This window comes from Dermacentor variabilis, chromosome 1 (genome assembly GCF_050947875.1).
Source record: "Dermacentor variabilis isolate Ectoservices chromosome 1, ASM5094787v1, whole genome shotgun sequence".
NCBI lineage: Eukaryota > Metazoa > Arthropoda > Arachnida > Ixodida > Ixodidae > Dermacentor > Dermacentor variabilis.
Window position 1 is genome coordinate 141,138,529 of NC_134568.1, and position 17,616 is coordinate 141,156,144.

The 17,616-nt window shown below is 47.5% G+C and overlaps 1 protein-coding gene across 4 annotated transcripts in view; it reads left to right on the forward strand.

Moving 5' to 3' along the window:
- Positions 1-17,616, forward strand: part of LOC142585534 (sushi, von Willebrand factor type A, EGF and pentraxin domain-containing protein 1-like) — a 246,408-nt gene that overhangs the window by 17,325 nt on the left and 211,467 nt on the right. For all 4 annotated transcript variants that reach the window (XM_075696377.1, XM_075696351.1, XM_075696369.1 and 1 more), the window contains exons 4-8: positions 2,030-2,203; positions 4,058-4,231; positions 6,768-6,956; positions 13,118-13,188; positions 15,646-15,814. In XM_075696377.1, coding sequence (XP_075552492.1) covers positions 2,030-2,203; positions 4,058-4,231; positions 6,768-6,956; positions 13,118-13,188; positions 15,646-15,814 — 777 coding nt within the window. The remainder of the gene's footprint in view (positions 1-2,029; positions 2,204-4,057; positions 4,232-6,767; positions 6,957-13,117; positions 13,189-15,645; positions 15,815-17,616) is intronic.

Sequence of the window (17,616 nt, forward strand, 5' to 3'; positions counted from 1 at the left end):
ACTGCGACCGCCACTTACCTGTTGCTTTGCTCTCTGGGTACAATTTCACCCCGAAAAAGAATTTTATTATATTTGTTTGTAGCGGTAGCGTCTACAGCACTGCCCTCCGTCGTGTTTAGCAATGAGGCAAACACAAGTGCCAGCTCTTGAGTGGTACTACGGGCCACAATATAGGAGCAAATTTCGGCAATCCTGACGCCGGCGACGTGACGTATCTGACCTCGCCCGTCGCTGGATGACACGATGGAAACACCGGACTATATATATTCGTGCCTCAAAGGGCTCTTAATGTTTTGAAAACATCAGTACACAAGTGCTCCCTTGATAGCCAAATACCGGGACCACGTCGTCTCTTGGACAAACCCAAAAAGCTGGCAAATCTCAACCTGCCATTCATAAATGTAGTTTCTAATAATACATATTAAACATATATACGTAGCTCTTGAGTACCGCAGAGCCAGTTGTTTTTGTCGTTGTGACCTCAACATGAACAACCGGCTTTTGCGATAGCATTCTTGCACCACGGCCATTCGTTTTCTTTGCGTATTTTTCTTATGAAGATTAGCGCTCCGGAGAACTGCTGAGACGTCCTTCTCCATGTATGTGCACGTTCTCCTGCACGATGAGCAGGCTCATAATCGCGCTTAATTGATGCCGCTGCTATGACGCAGTCGAGGAAGCATCTTGTCACCGGTCCTGCGCGAGCCGGTAGTCCTACGGTATCGACTGTACAGTCTGCTAACACGAGTAGTCAATTCCGCGGAACTGTATACCTACGCCGACGCAAAGTTTGCTCTCTAATTGTCATGCCGGCTCTGTGGCTACGGCGTTCGGCTGTTGATCACGACGTCGCGGGTTCAATGCCCTGCCGCGGCAGCCGCGCTCCGATTGAAGCGGAATGCAAAAAGAAAGTCACAGTATCGCCTGAAAGGCGAAGCATTCATAGTGATAAATTATTAGACAACTACACGAAGTAAGGCTCGCAGGCCTGCCGGCCGTATAAATTGCAGTCAACAATCACTTATTAGTTACACTAACAAGCATGGTGCAACGGGCACACGCATACATGAACAGATCTTACTCGATGACCGCAAACACTCGCTGACACAATGCTGGTGTGATGAAGAGCGGAGGTATAGAGGAGCGAACGATTTTTGCTGCCTTCAACGTGTCTCCGAAACTTGAGATTATGCGACCTGAAACACTAGCTAAGCGCTCGGGAAGACAGCGCACATGAAGCAACCAGCCATTTCGGATCGCCCCACGTTTGCACCCGCCGCAGATCACCTCCAACACACGGCGCGTGGTCCGCGCAGGATGGTGGTAGTATTGGCCACGCAGGAAAAGGCGCTTATTTCTGCAGCCCTTTGGAGAGCGCGACGCAGCGTATGAGCGCATATGCGCTCAGCTGCGCGGACAGACTTGCGCAGCCGCAGTCGGGTATAGAAGGGACGCACGCTCATTTGCCCCGCCCCATACTCCCCACCCCAGTGCGTTAACGCGCGCTTAATCATGTGACCTCCAACATTGGGCACGAGGGAGAACGGTGCACATCAAGCCACCATCCTGCTCGACTCACCTTCGCACGCAGTCTCACCTTCGCACTGTGCGCGTAGCAACGCGCGGCGTTGAGAAAGGCCAGTGTTGCCCGACGGCGTATTCGACGCGGGAATTTTTCAACTGCCGCACTGAACGAGTGCGGAACCTGGGGGAAAGCGGTGGACAACGGTCGGTACTTTTAGTTTCGGAAACGAATCTAGTTCGTTATATCCATTGGCAGAACAATTTTACTTCGTTAAAACGAGGATTTAAATACGTGGACCTCTATGGGGATTTCAAGGGGAATTATATTAGCTTCGTTATATGCATTATTTCTTTATATCATGTCTCGTTATAACGAGGTTCCAATGTAGTCGTATATTAACAGTTTTTGTTTGCGCGCCTTGCTAACGTTAGCGTGCATATAGGTTGCTAAAATTCGAATATAGGCAGTACCTTTCCAATCTCTGATGCGTTTTAATGCTTGCAGCGGTGTCGTGCGGCCACCCTGGCGACGTCCGCTGGGGCCGGCTTCTGGATGCAGTGTTCTTGTTCCCGAGGCACGTGCGGTACCAGTGCAACAAGGGCTACCGGATGGTCGGCGATGCCAACCTGTACTGCCAGAGCGACGGCACCTGGAACAGGGCCAAGCCCGAGTGTCACAGTGAGTATGCTTGACACATGCGTTCACTTGAGTAACACAGAACCCCAAGACCGCGGCGCGAATTCGGCTGCCAAAGGAAAGAAATTAAGCCTTTGTAGTGGCTACGAGCTGGAAGCAGGAACGAATGTCTAATCACCGTGGCGACAAACTCGGACGTATTTGACAAAACATTTTTGATAATGCACACCTGTATAGAGACGCACATGATGCGTGCAGTGGTAGTACTTTCTGTGAACTAATAATTTGCCCAAGGGCATGGGCAATTTGAACTATCAGTGCGCGAGCCGAACGTCTTTCTATCTTTAATTTTTATGGTCGGCGTCCAACTTTTCACTCCTTACAATGTCTCCTCCTGACAAGACGGGTTTCCGATTGATTTCATCGAACTATTCAGTCTATGGAACGTGCCAAATTTCGCGCAGAAAAGAATAGTACATACATTTAAATGTATACAAAACTAAATTAAATTCTGAGGTTTTACGTATAAAACGACGATCAGGTTATGAGGCGCGCCCTCGAGGAGGTGGGGTAGGGGGAGTCTCCGGTTTAATTTTGAGCCCCTGGGGTTCTTTAAAGTTCACATAAATATATTTATATGAGGGCTATTGCATTTTGGCCCCATTGAAATGCGACCGCCGTGGCTGGGATCAAACCCGCGACCTCGGGCTCAGCTGCGCAACGCCATATCCATTGAGCTACCGCGATGGGTGGAATGTACATATGTATTCAGCAGGCTGCGTGTAGATTAAGGACTGCGATTTCATTGCCTCTAAACAAGGCGTCTTCTAAATGCATAAAACTAGCTTTTCTTTCTTTTTTTATCCGTAGCGGTAGCATAGTGGCTGTAGAGAATTAATTGCGCTGCTGAGTTCGCTGGTTCGATCCCAGCCGCGGCGGCTGCATTTCGCTAGGAGCGACATGGAAAACGCTCATGAACTTAGATTTAGGTGCACGTTAAAAAACCTCAGATGGTCAAAATTAATCCCTTTATTGTCTTCCCGTAACCTTACAGAAAACATTGTCAGATATTTTACTCAATTAAGGAAGTAACTGTTGCTCCCTTCTTCGTCTTTCGTGTGGCACGAGAGTGTCAAACGCTGAACTGCAGTTGTAGCAGATCGTGCATGTCCAAATTAGCACACTACGCATGACGCATCAAATGTGACGACTGACGAGGCATCGGGTGCCAAGACAACCGGCAATGCGCGACAAATCCAAGTGTCCACTCTACGAGTTTATATACAGCCATGATCTGAGCGGCATTATTCCTCCTAATGACAACTGTATCTTATTAATAAACTACGATAAATTGGCGCTTGTGCATACGAGATCTATCGGCCTATACTTACGTGGTTGCTGCAGCTGCACACAGGTGTTAACTGAGGATAGTAAAGAAACGAACAAATGTCATTTCGCTGACACTGCTGATGATACATTTTTTTCACTTTACCGTATGAGAACAAATTCTGTTAAAATCGAGAAAAGTTCTGCCTGGACTTAAGCAGAAAAAGAAAGTCATCTTTGAAATAATCTCCGTTTCTTCCATTGAAGGAAGATTTATGTTGTAAAGGTATCAATTTTCCATTTCTTCTTTGTTTTTTCAGCTATATATATTTTTACAGCGTACGAAAGGACTTGTGAATGAGGGGCCGCATTTTCTAGCGATGCACTTCGTTGTCCATTCCTTTGGATATTCACCATTCGTTCTGGCAAAAGCAGCGCGGCCGCTATTGGCAGGGCCCGACCATTCAGCGTGACCTCGGGTGCCGAAAGAAGAACGGGAGCTGAAATGTATCGTTGCAAAATGCGGCCTCATGGACCCTGATCTCAGATACGCTGCGTTCTCTTTTGCAGTCGTGGTTTGCGGACCTCTGGATGGCATCGCCAACGGCACTGTTCGTCTGCTCGGCACCCAATACGGCTCAAAGGCCGAGTTCACATGCAACGAAGGCTTCAAACTGACGGGAACAAGCACGCGGACTTGCGACGCTGACGGGCAGTGGAGCGACGCATCTCCGCGTTGCGAAGGTGGGTGTTCAGTCAGCGTTAGGTGTGGGTACACTGTACTTAACACCAGAATATCTGCGTTCTTATTTTTATTTTTCGAAGCTAGAGCTGTGAACTTGATGTAAAAATTGGAGTTTCTATAAACACTTGGGCCTATTTCCGGAAATTTTTGCGAGATAATTTGAAAACCTAAACTAAGATTATATTCCACTTTGTCACTATAATTAACTCTTTCTGTCGAATGCTACAAAAAATTTCATTGCAGCCGCTTCAGTGGCTGCCTAATTAGAGCATTTCTGCGTTTGTACTTGTTTGCACAGTTGCAAATCCGAGTTGCGCATTTGCTTCTTCTCTAAATGCATCTATATTTGGTCTACTTCAGCGGCATTAAATAATTTGCGTGACCATTATATTGTGCTCTACTGGTCGCCAGATATTTGGCTCATCCAAGACAGCTAGTCTCTTGCTTTTCTACTGGCTATTGAGAGAGATGGGAGTAACTAATGTGGCTTCTAAATCTGAAAAATCTGAAAAACTGGGGTGCCTGTAATGTGCTTCGAGTCTTCGGTTTTTATTTTCGGAAATTCGGCGTGCATTTCTCGGTGTTTGACCGCAAAAATATATTTGTTCGAATATAGCCGTATAGATACATTTCTTGTTGCTATATTTTACGCATAACAACGTGGTTTTCAGCATTGGCATTTGTTGGGCGTGTTGGTATACTGACTTGGAAAGCATATTTAGTTTATAGCGTATATATTTGTTCGCTGGCTCTAAATATGCTTTCCAACGTAGTTTTATTGAACTTGCCTGCATGGTGGGAGCCGGTGAGGGGATGGGGGGGGGGGAGGGGATTTACTTGATGCGCTGTCTGTTTCTTGATTTTCCTGTAGTATTTGCCGTTTAGATTACGTGTCGTGTACTGTTGGCATTACTTAACTGATGTGAAATTGCTGCACAGGTGGTGCGACGAAGAAATAGCGGTGTCGCCGTCTCGACGTTCATGCAATCGTCTATCGGCACCGTTCAATTTAGCAAATGTCCTTCAAACACTTCGAAAATTCTTTTCATGGAGCGACATCATGAGTTCAGTAAAGAAAATAGTGCCTATTTTCTATATTGCTTTATTGGACATTTACTGAACATTATAAGACCCTCGGACTGATAATCGCATTCTTAATTATGACCGTAAAAGAAAGCTCAATAATCTTATTTAAACTATATTTCGATAAATGCGTAATAATACAGGGCATCCCACATAACTTGAGCCAAGAATTCAATAATGAAAGGCGCGTCGGAAGCGAATTGAACCGAACGCATACTATTCGAAATAGCCTGTAGTAACTCAGACATTTTTTTTTGTTTTCCCCATAACTCAATAGTTAATTAAGTTGTTTTACGCAACTTTCTAATTATTGGCTGAGGACCCCAAGTATGATACGCAGATTTGTAGAGCACCTTCAGAAACCACCGATCGAGTTGTTTCCTTTACGATACGCCTCACCCAGTCCTTTTTTACGGGTTGCAAAGAAAGCCCGCGAAATGTGAGAAAAGCCACGTGACGGAGCGCTTGCGCAGTGCTATCGTGCTGCTCTCAAGCTTGCGTTCGGTGAACAAGGTGGGCTCCCGTCGGATGGCGGTGAAAATGCATGCTGCTGGCAGAGCCTTGCCGATGGGATTCCTCGTCACCAGTCACGATGTGAGTCGCCTGAGTGACGATATATATATATATATATATATAGCGATCTCAAGGACACCAATTGAAACATGGCTTAAATAAGAGTTCCGAAGAAATATCGAATTTCGCATGTTGCAACTATCGAACCACTCGTTTATAATTGTGTCCAGGAGAACGGCGTGGTTTGGACCGCGTATAGCTGCGTTAACTAACTCAATATGCAGCCGAATATTCGTTTCTCGAGCTACTAAGAAGTTTATCTAAAGTTAACGATCGCAAATGAATAACTTCGCACTCTTATTGCGAACGTTTTAGAGCGAAGTTTTCTTTGCCTCATCTCCTGGCTTTGTGAGTGCTGGTTGCTGCTGTCCTGTGGAATGTAGAACTTCTTGGGTGAATGGGTGGGTGCATCAAATAGACAAGCAAAACAAGAGGCACGCAGTGAAGAATTCGACAACGAAGCAAGTGAGGTCAGCTACAGAGAAGTGAAAATGTCAGCAATGAAAGCAGCCGAGCGCGGAGAAATAAGTTTAAGTGAATAAAATGGGACCAGATCGCTCACTGAGGGAGGAGCGCTGAGGGACATAGAAGGGAAGAAACAAAAGTAAAATGAAGCCGTTTATACACTGAGCCACGAGTCGAGGGCGAGCAAACTAACATTTCAGCAAACACCAGCGACAGCTTCGCTTATCACCGATTCTCAATATTTGTGGGATCCGCCAATCTTTCAGAGCGCCGGCATCACATTCCAACATGACTTCAGCATGGCTGAAGTCTGTTTATGCCTGGCGGTTTATCTTGCTTGCGGTAGAGTCGGCGTCTACACTTTTGGTTACATCCTGTTCCTGCCGTACGCGCTGGTCTACTTTTGGTGCGCAGAGATCTGGTGTCCGCCTCCGGAACCTCCAGTAGGTAGCGGCACAACCAGCCTCGGGCCCAACCCCGGGACTCAGCGCAGTGGCATAAGGCTGCGGTACTTTTGCCCCGAGAAGACTGTCCTGCAGGGCTCCGACATAAACGTATGCCGAGAAACTGGCTCCTGGCTCTTCGACAGACCGACGTGCACGCGTGAGTGGGGCTAACTTTCTCTCTCGCATCGCGCGCGCGCGCACACACACACGCACACACACACACATCTGACGGCAAAAGTAAATGAACACTCGTACGGTATTGAAGCACTTTTTTTCCTAAACAATAAATATAATCTTGCGGCTCATCGTACTTATAGTTCCACAAGTAAATTGCAGCGTAAGAAAAAGAAAGTATTATTTTTGCGCGAAAGGTGAAGCATTGATTGCGACAGGACATTATTAGCCAGCTACACGAAGCAAGGTTAGGAGTTATATCAGTTGTATAAACTGCTTTAAGCATTCTCTTTAAGAGCTAAATTAACCAACACGGTGTCACGCGTGCACAGGCAAACCTGAACGCTTCCACTCGATGACCGCGGCCACTCGCTGTCAGGACGCTGGCGTAATGAAGAGCGGCAGCAGCAGCGAGCGAATTCTCCTTCGTGCTGCAGCTAACTTCAGCGCGAACATTAGGCGCGCGAGAACGCAGCGCATACGAAGCCATCAGCTATCTCGGGTCGCCTTCTAATGCACCGCAACGGGCGGCCGCGCACAGCCGCACCGTGTGCAGCCATTGTAAAGAAGACGCGCTGCCCTCTTTCCCCCGCCTCCACTGCTAGCACGAGCTCATCTCCCCGCTCCTCCCCTTGGGCGCTCGAGAATACGGCGGGCGCCCCCGCTCCCTGCCTTCCTCCTTTGCGGGCGCGAACAGACGCCGGCGCATGAAGCCACCATCCTTCACTCTCGCACGCTTTCCCTTGCACCTACAGCATACGGCGCGCGGCCGCGATGTTATCGGAATTGGACTTTATGCGGAACATCACGGTAACGGCGGAAATTCGCCTTGAGTGTCCATGTAATTGCGATCGCAATAAAGAAATTATTAGCTGTGGCGAAGTAGGCGTAAGTGTGGTTTAAGACTAAAAGGGGTCCGGGTTTTCTATTCGTTGCATGTACAATTTTATTACTGTGAGCTTTATTATTGTCCGTAGTTTGATATTTCCCAATTGTAACATCCAAATAAGAGTTTACTTCTAGTCGTTTTGATATGCTGGCTAGTTTATGCCAAGTCATGAGGTTAGATATAGCCAAAAAGGAGTGCTGCGTAACATCGGCAACACTCACATCCAATAAAGGAAACCTTGTTTAAAGCATACCAGCCTATCCTGAGATGCAGGCCGACAACAATCAGACATAAAATGCAATTTTATCAGGCAAACAATGCAGATGCAGAAAAATGACCACGTTTCGAAACCTTATCTCCGCGCGCCAACCGTGGTGCCTTTTGTCCTCGTCCTCTTGGTGGGATATCCGGGCGGTGCGACAGTGCTGCACGAGTTTGGGCCACTTCCCATTTCCTTGCGCCGGAGGACGAATAGTCCAGAGTGGAAGTGCCGTTTAACAAACCATAGTAAAGACGTTTTCAAACCGGACGATGCTCTTGCTGGCGATGAGGGAAATGGGCAATTGCTATTTTCCTACTGCCGTTGACCTTTAAGTTCCGGCATTGCTCCATAGTGATGCCAAAGATTTGGCAATAGTTGGTCTTGCACAATTGTAAGTATAACATGCCAGATTCTTTGAAGAGGACGAAACCGAAGCGCTGACTTTCAACTGAGAATAATATATATATATATATATATATATACACACACTTCCGCATTTGACCTTGACAAAAAGTTGCGAAGTTGTACTTCCAGTCGTGCTACAAAGGTCGTGCAAGGCAGCAAAAAAGCTTTATAACGTAGGTTGGATTCAATTGCAGACGGCTGACCCACCCAGAGCAAACGACAATGTATTTATATTAATGGAATATTGCTTCAAACTTTTCAAAGCAGTACCGTAAGAACCCGCAGATGATACGAGCATTTCCGCCCAAATTTCCACCTCGTAGTATATGCGGATCGAAACTAAACTTTCTGCCAGAAATCCCGGGGTGACGCCAACCGGACGGCTAAAGCGTGAATCACGAGCCACGCTGTGCGAATGGATTGCCGACGCATGGGCGAGCATCTCGACGGACAATTGTGTGTCGCGGTATTAAAAGGAGCGGGATTTATACCGTGCTCGACGGTGTAGAAGATGACCATTTCTCGGAAAAGTTCTCGGACAAAGAACTGTCCGAAGACAGCGCAACCCAAGACGACGATGATTGACACGCGTAGTCCGATGTAATGAAATGTTTTCCCCGAGTATTCAACACCTATATTATACGCGTATGAAACCATTTCTCGTTTTCTTTTTCGCTTTTCGTTATCCCTAAATCTCGCCTCGTACTATATGCGGGTACGTATAATAGGCGGGTTTTTACGGTATTTATATTCAAAGTACTCTTGCAGAGACGCAATGCACATGTCCCAAGGCTTCATGTGTCGTTCAACACATGCATGGCTACCCTCAGTACTTCCGTCCTTTTCCTCTTTACCTCCTCCGAATCTCGGAAACGCTTTCTTTTGAGCTGTCGCTTAGTCTTGGAGATAGAAAGTGGCAGGGGGCAAGATCGGGCGACGTACCGTTGTCATCCTATGTTTTGTCAGGAAGAGACGCACGCTCAGTTATATGCGGGCGGCAGCGTTCTCGTGATGCTTATGTCACCGCCGATCGAGTTCCTCAGCTAAGGGCGTTTTCTTCGAACGGCACCAGGTAACTGCTTGGGTACTTTGACGTAAAAGAGTGCCTCATCTTGCCAAACAAATTAAAAATGAGCTATTTGGTACAGAAGATTCCCAAGAGAGAACAGAACTTGATACGCAAACGCTGTTGTTTGACATGCGCCATCGGAAACCCGATGCTTACGGCAACAGAAGCCGAGAGCAAAGTGATGTAGTGAGTAGGCAAAACTTCAACACCTCTAAAGACGTGCTCTATGTTGATGCCGCCGAATATGGGAACAGAAATCATTACGCAATATCAGTCATTAACTCCCACGGCCAGGTCGCTGCGGCCGCCTCCATTCCTGGCTCTTCCTCGGAGGAGGCGGAGGAAGCGGCCATAGCCCTGGCCCTCACAATTACAAATTCATCAGTTATCGTTAGCGACTCCAAAGCAGCCATACATAACTTCGGAGCGGGTATAGGTCTCTAAGCTAGCCCTTTCTCTCCTCTTGGCCCATCCTTTCCATCAAACTGTGGCATTAATCTGGACTCCCGCGCATGCGGGCCTTGCCGGAAACAAGGCGGCTCATGCCAGTGCCCGAGGATTTACAGTCCGGGCTCAGGCATCAGATGTGTCGGACCTCGCCACGGAGGAGGTGCCGTTTACAGCGCGGGATCGACTTATTACTTACCACGACATCTGCACACACTACCGATTAGACCGCTTAACCTTTCCGCCACTCATGGGCAAATCCCCGCGTAGGTGTGAAGTTCTGTGGCGACAGCTGCAGACTCGCACCTTTCCGTCCCCTTACCTCCTCCACCGCATTCATCCCGCCATTTACCTTTCTCCCTCTTGTAAATTCTGTATCTCTCCCAGAGCAGACTTAAACCACATCATGTGGGGGTACCCTAAGCAGCCCCTTCCCCCTTTCATCGAGCAATTGATATCTAGTGAGGAGCAGTGGGAGGCTGCCTTGCGCAGCTCCAGGCCCGATCTTCAGGAGGCCATCCTGGAGTGGGCTGAGAGGATAAAGGAGGCCTACTTCAAGTAGTTCCTCCTCCCACCCTCTATTCCATTGCCCCCTTCCCTTTAAAGAGGGATAAATAAAGTTTTTCATCATCATCATCAACACAAGGACGCTGCTTGGGCAACTGATGCCGACGATAGTGCAGTACGCGCGCCCAGCGGCACGGGTCGTTATTATCTACCTTTCTTCCTAAGCGAAAAAAGGCGCAGTCTCGCCCAAAAGGAGAAACATTGATTGTGACAGCAAATTATTAGCTATACGAAGTACGGTCAATAGCTTTATGAACTGTATAAACTACTGTAAACATTAATTTAAAAAGTAAATTGACATGCACGGTGTTACGCGCGTTTAGGAAAACATGAACACATCTCACTCGATGACAGCACAGACTCGCTGTCAGAACGCTGGCGTTGTGAAGCGCGGCAGCAGCGGCGAGTGAATTGCCCTTCGTGCTGCCTCTTGCTTCAATGCGAACTAGACGCGCGAGAATACAGCGCACACGAAGCCATCAGCTATCTCGTCGCCTAGCCTTCGGACGCCCTACCGATTACGGCCAGGATAGGGCGCGCGCTGTCGCGCTCGGACGCTCCATGTGCAGCCACAGCCGGAGTACAAGAGGAACCTGCATCCCCCCGCCCCCCGCTCTTAGCGCGCCGCGTCTCCCGACTCCCCCTCTTGTACTACGGCTGTGGTGCGCGCCGCTCTTAGCGGCGTGCACCCTTCAGGCCGTCCTCCCTGCCCGCGCGAAAAGATGCCGCCGCATCAAGTGACCACCTTCACGTTCGTACGCTTTTCTTCGCATCTACAGCATGCGGCGCGCGGTCGCGATATTATCGTACTTGGACTTTACGGGACCTCACGGCGTCGCCGACGGCGTCGGCAACGAGAACGGCGGAACTTCCCCTGGAGTGTCCATATAAACTCCATATAATAACTACTTCGGATGCGTTATTGATAAGCTACGGTTTTTTAGAGGTAGATATTTTCACTTTCGGGTGCGAGAACGGTTTAATAGAAGTTAGAGTGACTGGCTTTGATTATTTCCCTTTGGGCCTAAATGCTACGGTCACCGCAGTGTAAGTTACGGGACGTATTCACAGGTTTCAGCGGGACAAGGCATCATGGAACGTTTACGCAGTAGTCTGCAACACGGGACAAGGCGTCATGTAATTTTCTAGGTCGCTCGCATAAAAACAGAGTGGTAAGCTACAACCCATTGGTCATTGGACGTATATCGGAAGGACGCTTTGTGCTAAACGTGCAAATAGTCATCGCATGTGCACGCGAGATGGGAGTTGCATCGTGTTTCTTACAAGTATGCGAGCGTCGTCATTGCCGACCGTTATATTTCAAAATTTCGGTCCATCTTCTTCAAACGCTACTCAAGTATTATTGCGCAAAAAAAAAAAAAGAAAAAGCACAGACGTAAGAGAAGACACACCAAACGCAAACTTTCAACTAAATTTATTGTACCACTGAATCGGTTTATACATGTGGAGCAGTATAGACTGCGCATGCGCTTACATGAAAACGAACTGCGCATTCGTGTAACATAGTTATGAGTCATGTGATGCCGCCTCCGAGAACCTTAGTTGAAAGTTTGCGCTTGGTGTGTCTTCTTCTCTTACGTCCGTGTCTATTTCTTTGTTACGAAATAATACTTGGGAAATGGATTACCAACTTAGGCCCGGAATGCTGCTCTCATTATCTTCGAATGCGACAGAGATAAAGAATCAGCGAAAAGAGACAGAAGGATTGTCTTCGGAACCGCGCACACCACCACAGTGGCACCGGTGTTTTAACTCTGGCGAAAGTGGTTTGGATTAACCATGCTGGGCTGAGGCTCTGGCGGGCCTCGACCAAAGTCTGTTCACATCAATGAAGCCGGCTACATTAAAAAGACCGACTTTATCGTAAGAATGAGGTAGTATAAGTGTTCTATTTTTCAAAGGCACGCACATTCCCATCGTTATCATTCCACATGCACATTGCTACAGTGTGTCCCGATAATCCTTTCTTTTGATTTCTGTATATTGACCTCGTAAGCATTACCCATGTTTTCCTTCATTATGTGTCATCATAGCTCACTTATATGACCATTGCCTTATTTCTTCAGGCCCGACTCATTACAGAACGTATAGTATGGGCGGAACTAGCTCTGCCCGTTCTTTTTTCTTCTTCTCCTTTATTTTAAAGCTCAGCCTAGTAAAATTAAAAATGTTGACGTGTTTGCCATTGTAAATAACGTTACCGACGGGTGCTGCGCTTGTAGATGCCGCCTAATAATGAAAAAGCAAGAAGCCTTTGCTTGTCTTGATCACGATGTATTTATTTGGCGCAAATGCTGGATTAGTGAAGGCGAATCGAAGCCATTTTACCTTCCGAGTAATGGCGTACAAAAATGGTGGCTGGTGCGGTTTTGTGATAGCATGAAATGGGACAGGAATATATGAAGCGCTTAAAAAGAAAATGGCAAGTTACTATTTCTGAGTGGAATGAGAGCAACTGATGGCACATGTCTCCTTATGTTCTAGGAAGCTGCGTCGTACAGGATGACCCCAGTGCTGCTGTATTGCGCCGGCCCTCCAGCTGGTCAAATAATATGGTAACACGCCTTCGCTTCCTTCGTATAGGATCCCTAAAACATTTTGCGGCCATTGATTAACGAAATGGTTGTCATGTTTCCTACAGGTGTCGGCTGTATTTGTTATTGGTCAAACATGTGTACATTGTAGCTCCTTTCTACTGTCCCGCAAATTTTAGTTCGGAGAGTCAGTCCATTTAGTAATACAATTTCTTTAGAATATAAAGTTTGCCCAAGCCTTTTTGTGTGACCGTCATGTTGGTGCCGCTAAAGGAGACGGCGACACTCGGAAAAAAAAAGAAGAAAAGAAAAAGGCACACAGGACGAACTTTGTCCCGTGTGTCTCTTTCTGTATGTGTCGCCGTTCCCTTTGCGCGGCCGTCATACCAAAATCGCCGTCTTTGCGCTGCCGTTCACACTTCCTCAAACTGCCGTTTATACTTCCCACAAACTATCAGAGAATGGAATCCGTTATCACAAGCGGTTGTCGATTATACGACCCTCAATTCTTTTTTGTCTAAGCTGTCTGATCATATCTTTGTTGCTACGTGAGGAACTGTGGCTTTTACATTGTGTTCTATTGTCGCCAAGAAGTGCATTGTCTATATCGCTGTACTTGTGTATGAATAAGCTTGTTTTTAAACCAAAGCCAAGGCCTCTTGCAAACTATTATCGTTGAACCCTGCGTGAATGATGATGTATTTTCCCCTTTTATGAATGTACCATTTCCTGCCAAAGCCTTCGTCAAGGCTGGCAGTATGTGCCAGATAAAATAAAAATAAATAAAATAAATATTGAACGAAAGCCAACTCGCGTAACTCTTTTCGCGTGAGTGCGTGGGGTTGCATGAACCAAGGTTTTCCAAGCAGGCAGCTGAGTACTTTTGCATGCGTACGCGTTTATCGTAACACAGCTTGACCTTATTCCGAGGTAGTTTGCGGATAGTCCTAGAGAATATATACGCACTGCAATGGAAACGTTGCAAGTAAAGGTCAATGTTTCTAGAACCGTAGATACAAGCATTTGTTCTTTTATGCCCGATCACTTTGCCCTTTAATGAACGAGGTGTAGTCACAGCTTTATTTGAATTTTATGCTTTGCGGTGTATCCCGAAAATATAGAATCATTGTAATCAGGACACACAGGCGTTTCTTACCTTGTTCTGTTTGATTTTATGACAACAAAATCAAACAAAACACTAACCGCGTAAACGCTGCGTTATTCACAAATTACAGGGCAAGTTTTCTTTGTGGCGAGCTATGTCAGGTGAAGTGTGGCCATTGGAGGTGCCTTTACCATGCTCGGGCAAGCTGCCTAGCTTTGGATACCCTGCCCAGAGCTTCGTGTTAGTAAGCATAACGCGTAAGAATGTTGCAGACGCCTTATAATGCAACAAAATGCAAAAAATGAACTAAATCAGCTTCCCATCAGATACGCGATCTCTACAGAGTCTAATCGAGCTGCTTCTTCGGGTCAGACTTGTTGCTGGGTTTACGTCGAGCAAACCACCGGCAGAATGGTTCTCCACAGATCATCCCAAATTGCTGCAGCACCCCGCAGTCTTATATGCCTTTCTCGCGCTCTCGCATGGCCTGGCAAGACACGAGGTGGTGTCTCTGGCTGGCTCTCTATAGTGTCGCTAGAGCGGGTTAATTTTGGAAACACTGGCTATAGTAGGACACAACTTAAAAGAAATAACAGCCAAGGCACACAGACCACGCGGCGCTGGGTTACTCCGCTAGCCAATCCCAGAAGCAAACAAAGTCGTCATCATGCGACGTTTTCAAAATGGCGTCGTACTTGATACCTCCGGAGCGTCTACTGTTCTTGGAGTCTTTTCATCGCCGGAAGCCATGAGGTGTGCGACAGACATGGAGTCTGAGCATTTCGCTCATGAAAAGTCCGCGGTACAATTCATGTCAATGCTGAGCCCGTTTTACTCATGCCAACTGAAGTGAAACTTGACAGTAAATAGTTGCAGCGAAGTAAGCATTTTGTTTCAGTTCAATTAATAATTAGGCTTTCACCCTTCCACTGTAATAGACTGCTGAAAACGTATAAAATTACCCGCTTATATTCTTATTTTTGTGGTGACCGCCTTATTTCGGTAACATGGAAAGCTTGAAGTACGACCTATTTGCAGCCTCGCGGAGGAACAGTGGCTGGCGGTTATGAGGGCGTGGCCGGAGCTTCTCTGCAGACTTCAGTTGTATCCGACTACAGCTGCGCAGTTGTCGTATACACTCCTATACCTTTGGAAGAATATGCAGTGGCTGCAGGTCACTTCACTTTAATGTCACGTGGTGTGACTGAGCTTGGACAAACGCCGTATCTGCCGCTGTGTAACACAGGTCGGCGCTGAGGCCGATAAGCCAGCGGGGTAAATTTCGTTAGACGAAGAGTGAAACATAATGTATGTTTGCGAGGTCTCTTGAGAAAACATGTTTTTTTTTTTTTACTTCGCTTGCTTTTATATAGGAAGAAGTGATGCCTGGAGCTGAAGTTACTGTATCGGACAGCAACCTACACGTTGTGTGCAGAGAAGGGTATGAGTTTGTCGACACAAGAATGCGGCACGACCCTCAACTAAACTCACTCCGCTGCCGAGATGGCGCGTGGTATCCACCGAGCCCTTGGTGCAGAGAAAGTAAGTATATTCACGTTAAAGATTTGCGCATATATATCTACCGCTCACGCTGTAAAAACTGCGAATATTTATTTACACGTATGCTGCCAATACAACACCCACAGGCTAAGATAGGCGTGCGTAGGAAAAACAGCGAAGTTATCGAACGGCTGATTTCAGGCTTGCTACCTAGTACGAGCTGGAGGAAAATGACCATGGGTTTGGAAGACGGTAGCCAAAGGAGTGTCCACATTACAGACGTTCACACACGCCAGTGGATCGCGAGACGGGGAGTAATGCTTTTAGGGAACGTATACATTGAGCAAACATGGCAAAGAAAGCAAGAGGAAAGAAACAGAAAGCCTGTGCATTCGGAATTTGTGTGTAAATCATATTCTACCGATGGGAACGTTACAGAAAAACAACTGTCCAAAACAACTTTACTAAAAAGATTTCCGCCTTCGCCTGCTTGCACTTATGTACACCATATCGCAACAAGCTGAAAGCCTTTACTTTTCTTTTTTGTGATAGGGTGCACAGGCCTTCTATCACGAGAACTAAGTTACGCGGCATTTACTTTCATTTGCGTGAATTTTGGTAGGGCTCATTTTAAATGAAGAGGTTTCACAGAGCCTTCTTGGCTTCCGTACATGGAGAAAACCAATTGTAATACATTGTGCCCACCGCACTTTCTCAAGCTTGACACGTGTCCAAACTACACAGGGGGGAGACTGGCCGGGTGGGGCTGATAAGGGCGCTGGGGAATCCCCTGCCGAGGTCTTTCTAACTCCCTCGATCGTAGGGGACACTTTACTAGGTTGCGGCGGAAAAGAAGTCACCAAGGCTTCATTGTTCCCAGGTGGACTTCCCAAGTATTTACCAGACAAAATGCTACTTAGTTTATCAGTATAGCACCGAGTGAACATGCAATCATCTTATTAATAAAGGGAAAATCAGACATCCACCCATTCGTTGCAATTGCCACAAAGGAAACCCATACGGGTTCCTCGAAAGAAAAGGCTCGCAGTTGAAGAAAAATCGTAGCCATCGTCGCCGCACAGCCCGTCTTGCGAGGCACGGCGCTTTTCTTCTCACGCTTTCTTTCCACCAACGACGAACGCGGCCCTTCGTTGCGGAGAAATCGTGTCACCAGTGTCAGCGGCAACAACACCCAAGTGAGCGTCACGTCGAACCTTGCTTGTAGCCGCTCGCCTTCGCCCCTTATACGAGCAGTGATCCCCGTCACACACGCAGGTACCGCGGGCTGACCTCAGCAGCAGAGGCCGCGGACGAGCCTAGCCCTTCCCACCTCATGGCAACCCGGCCCACCCTCGGTAGCGCAGATGAGATCGCCGACGCGGCTGCGGATACCGTGGCCGCCGCAACTCAATGCATGCGCAGGCCGTTCCCCTCCACTTCTCTGCTTTCCGCCTCATGGTTCCGCTGCACCCTCCTCCTGCGCTTTCCTGCTCGCCGCAGGAACGGGCTATTAGGAGATGCGCTCTAACCTCTCGCTTACTTCAATTGTTCTTGCTCACAGGAGAGCGAGAACCTTGACTGTGGTAGCCTTCATGTCCTGAGATAGCCTAAAACGGTTTATTGGCGAGTATCCTGGCTCCCAAGGTAACGTACCACGTGATACCTGGGGTTTAGGGTATGCATCACCTATGAGATTGCGCGTGCTAGCAGGTTTACACTTTTATGCACAACTGCACTTTTACGCGTTAAACTTTTTGCTGGGGAGTGCGCCGAATGGAACGGCCGGAGCAAAACCTTCCACGTGCGTAATCTCGGAGGCCATGGTGAACGTTTCACATTCGCCG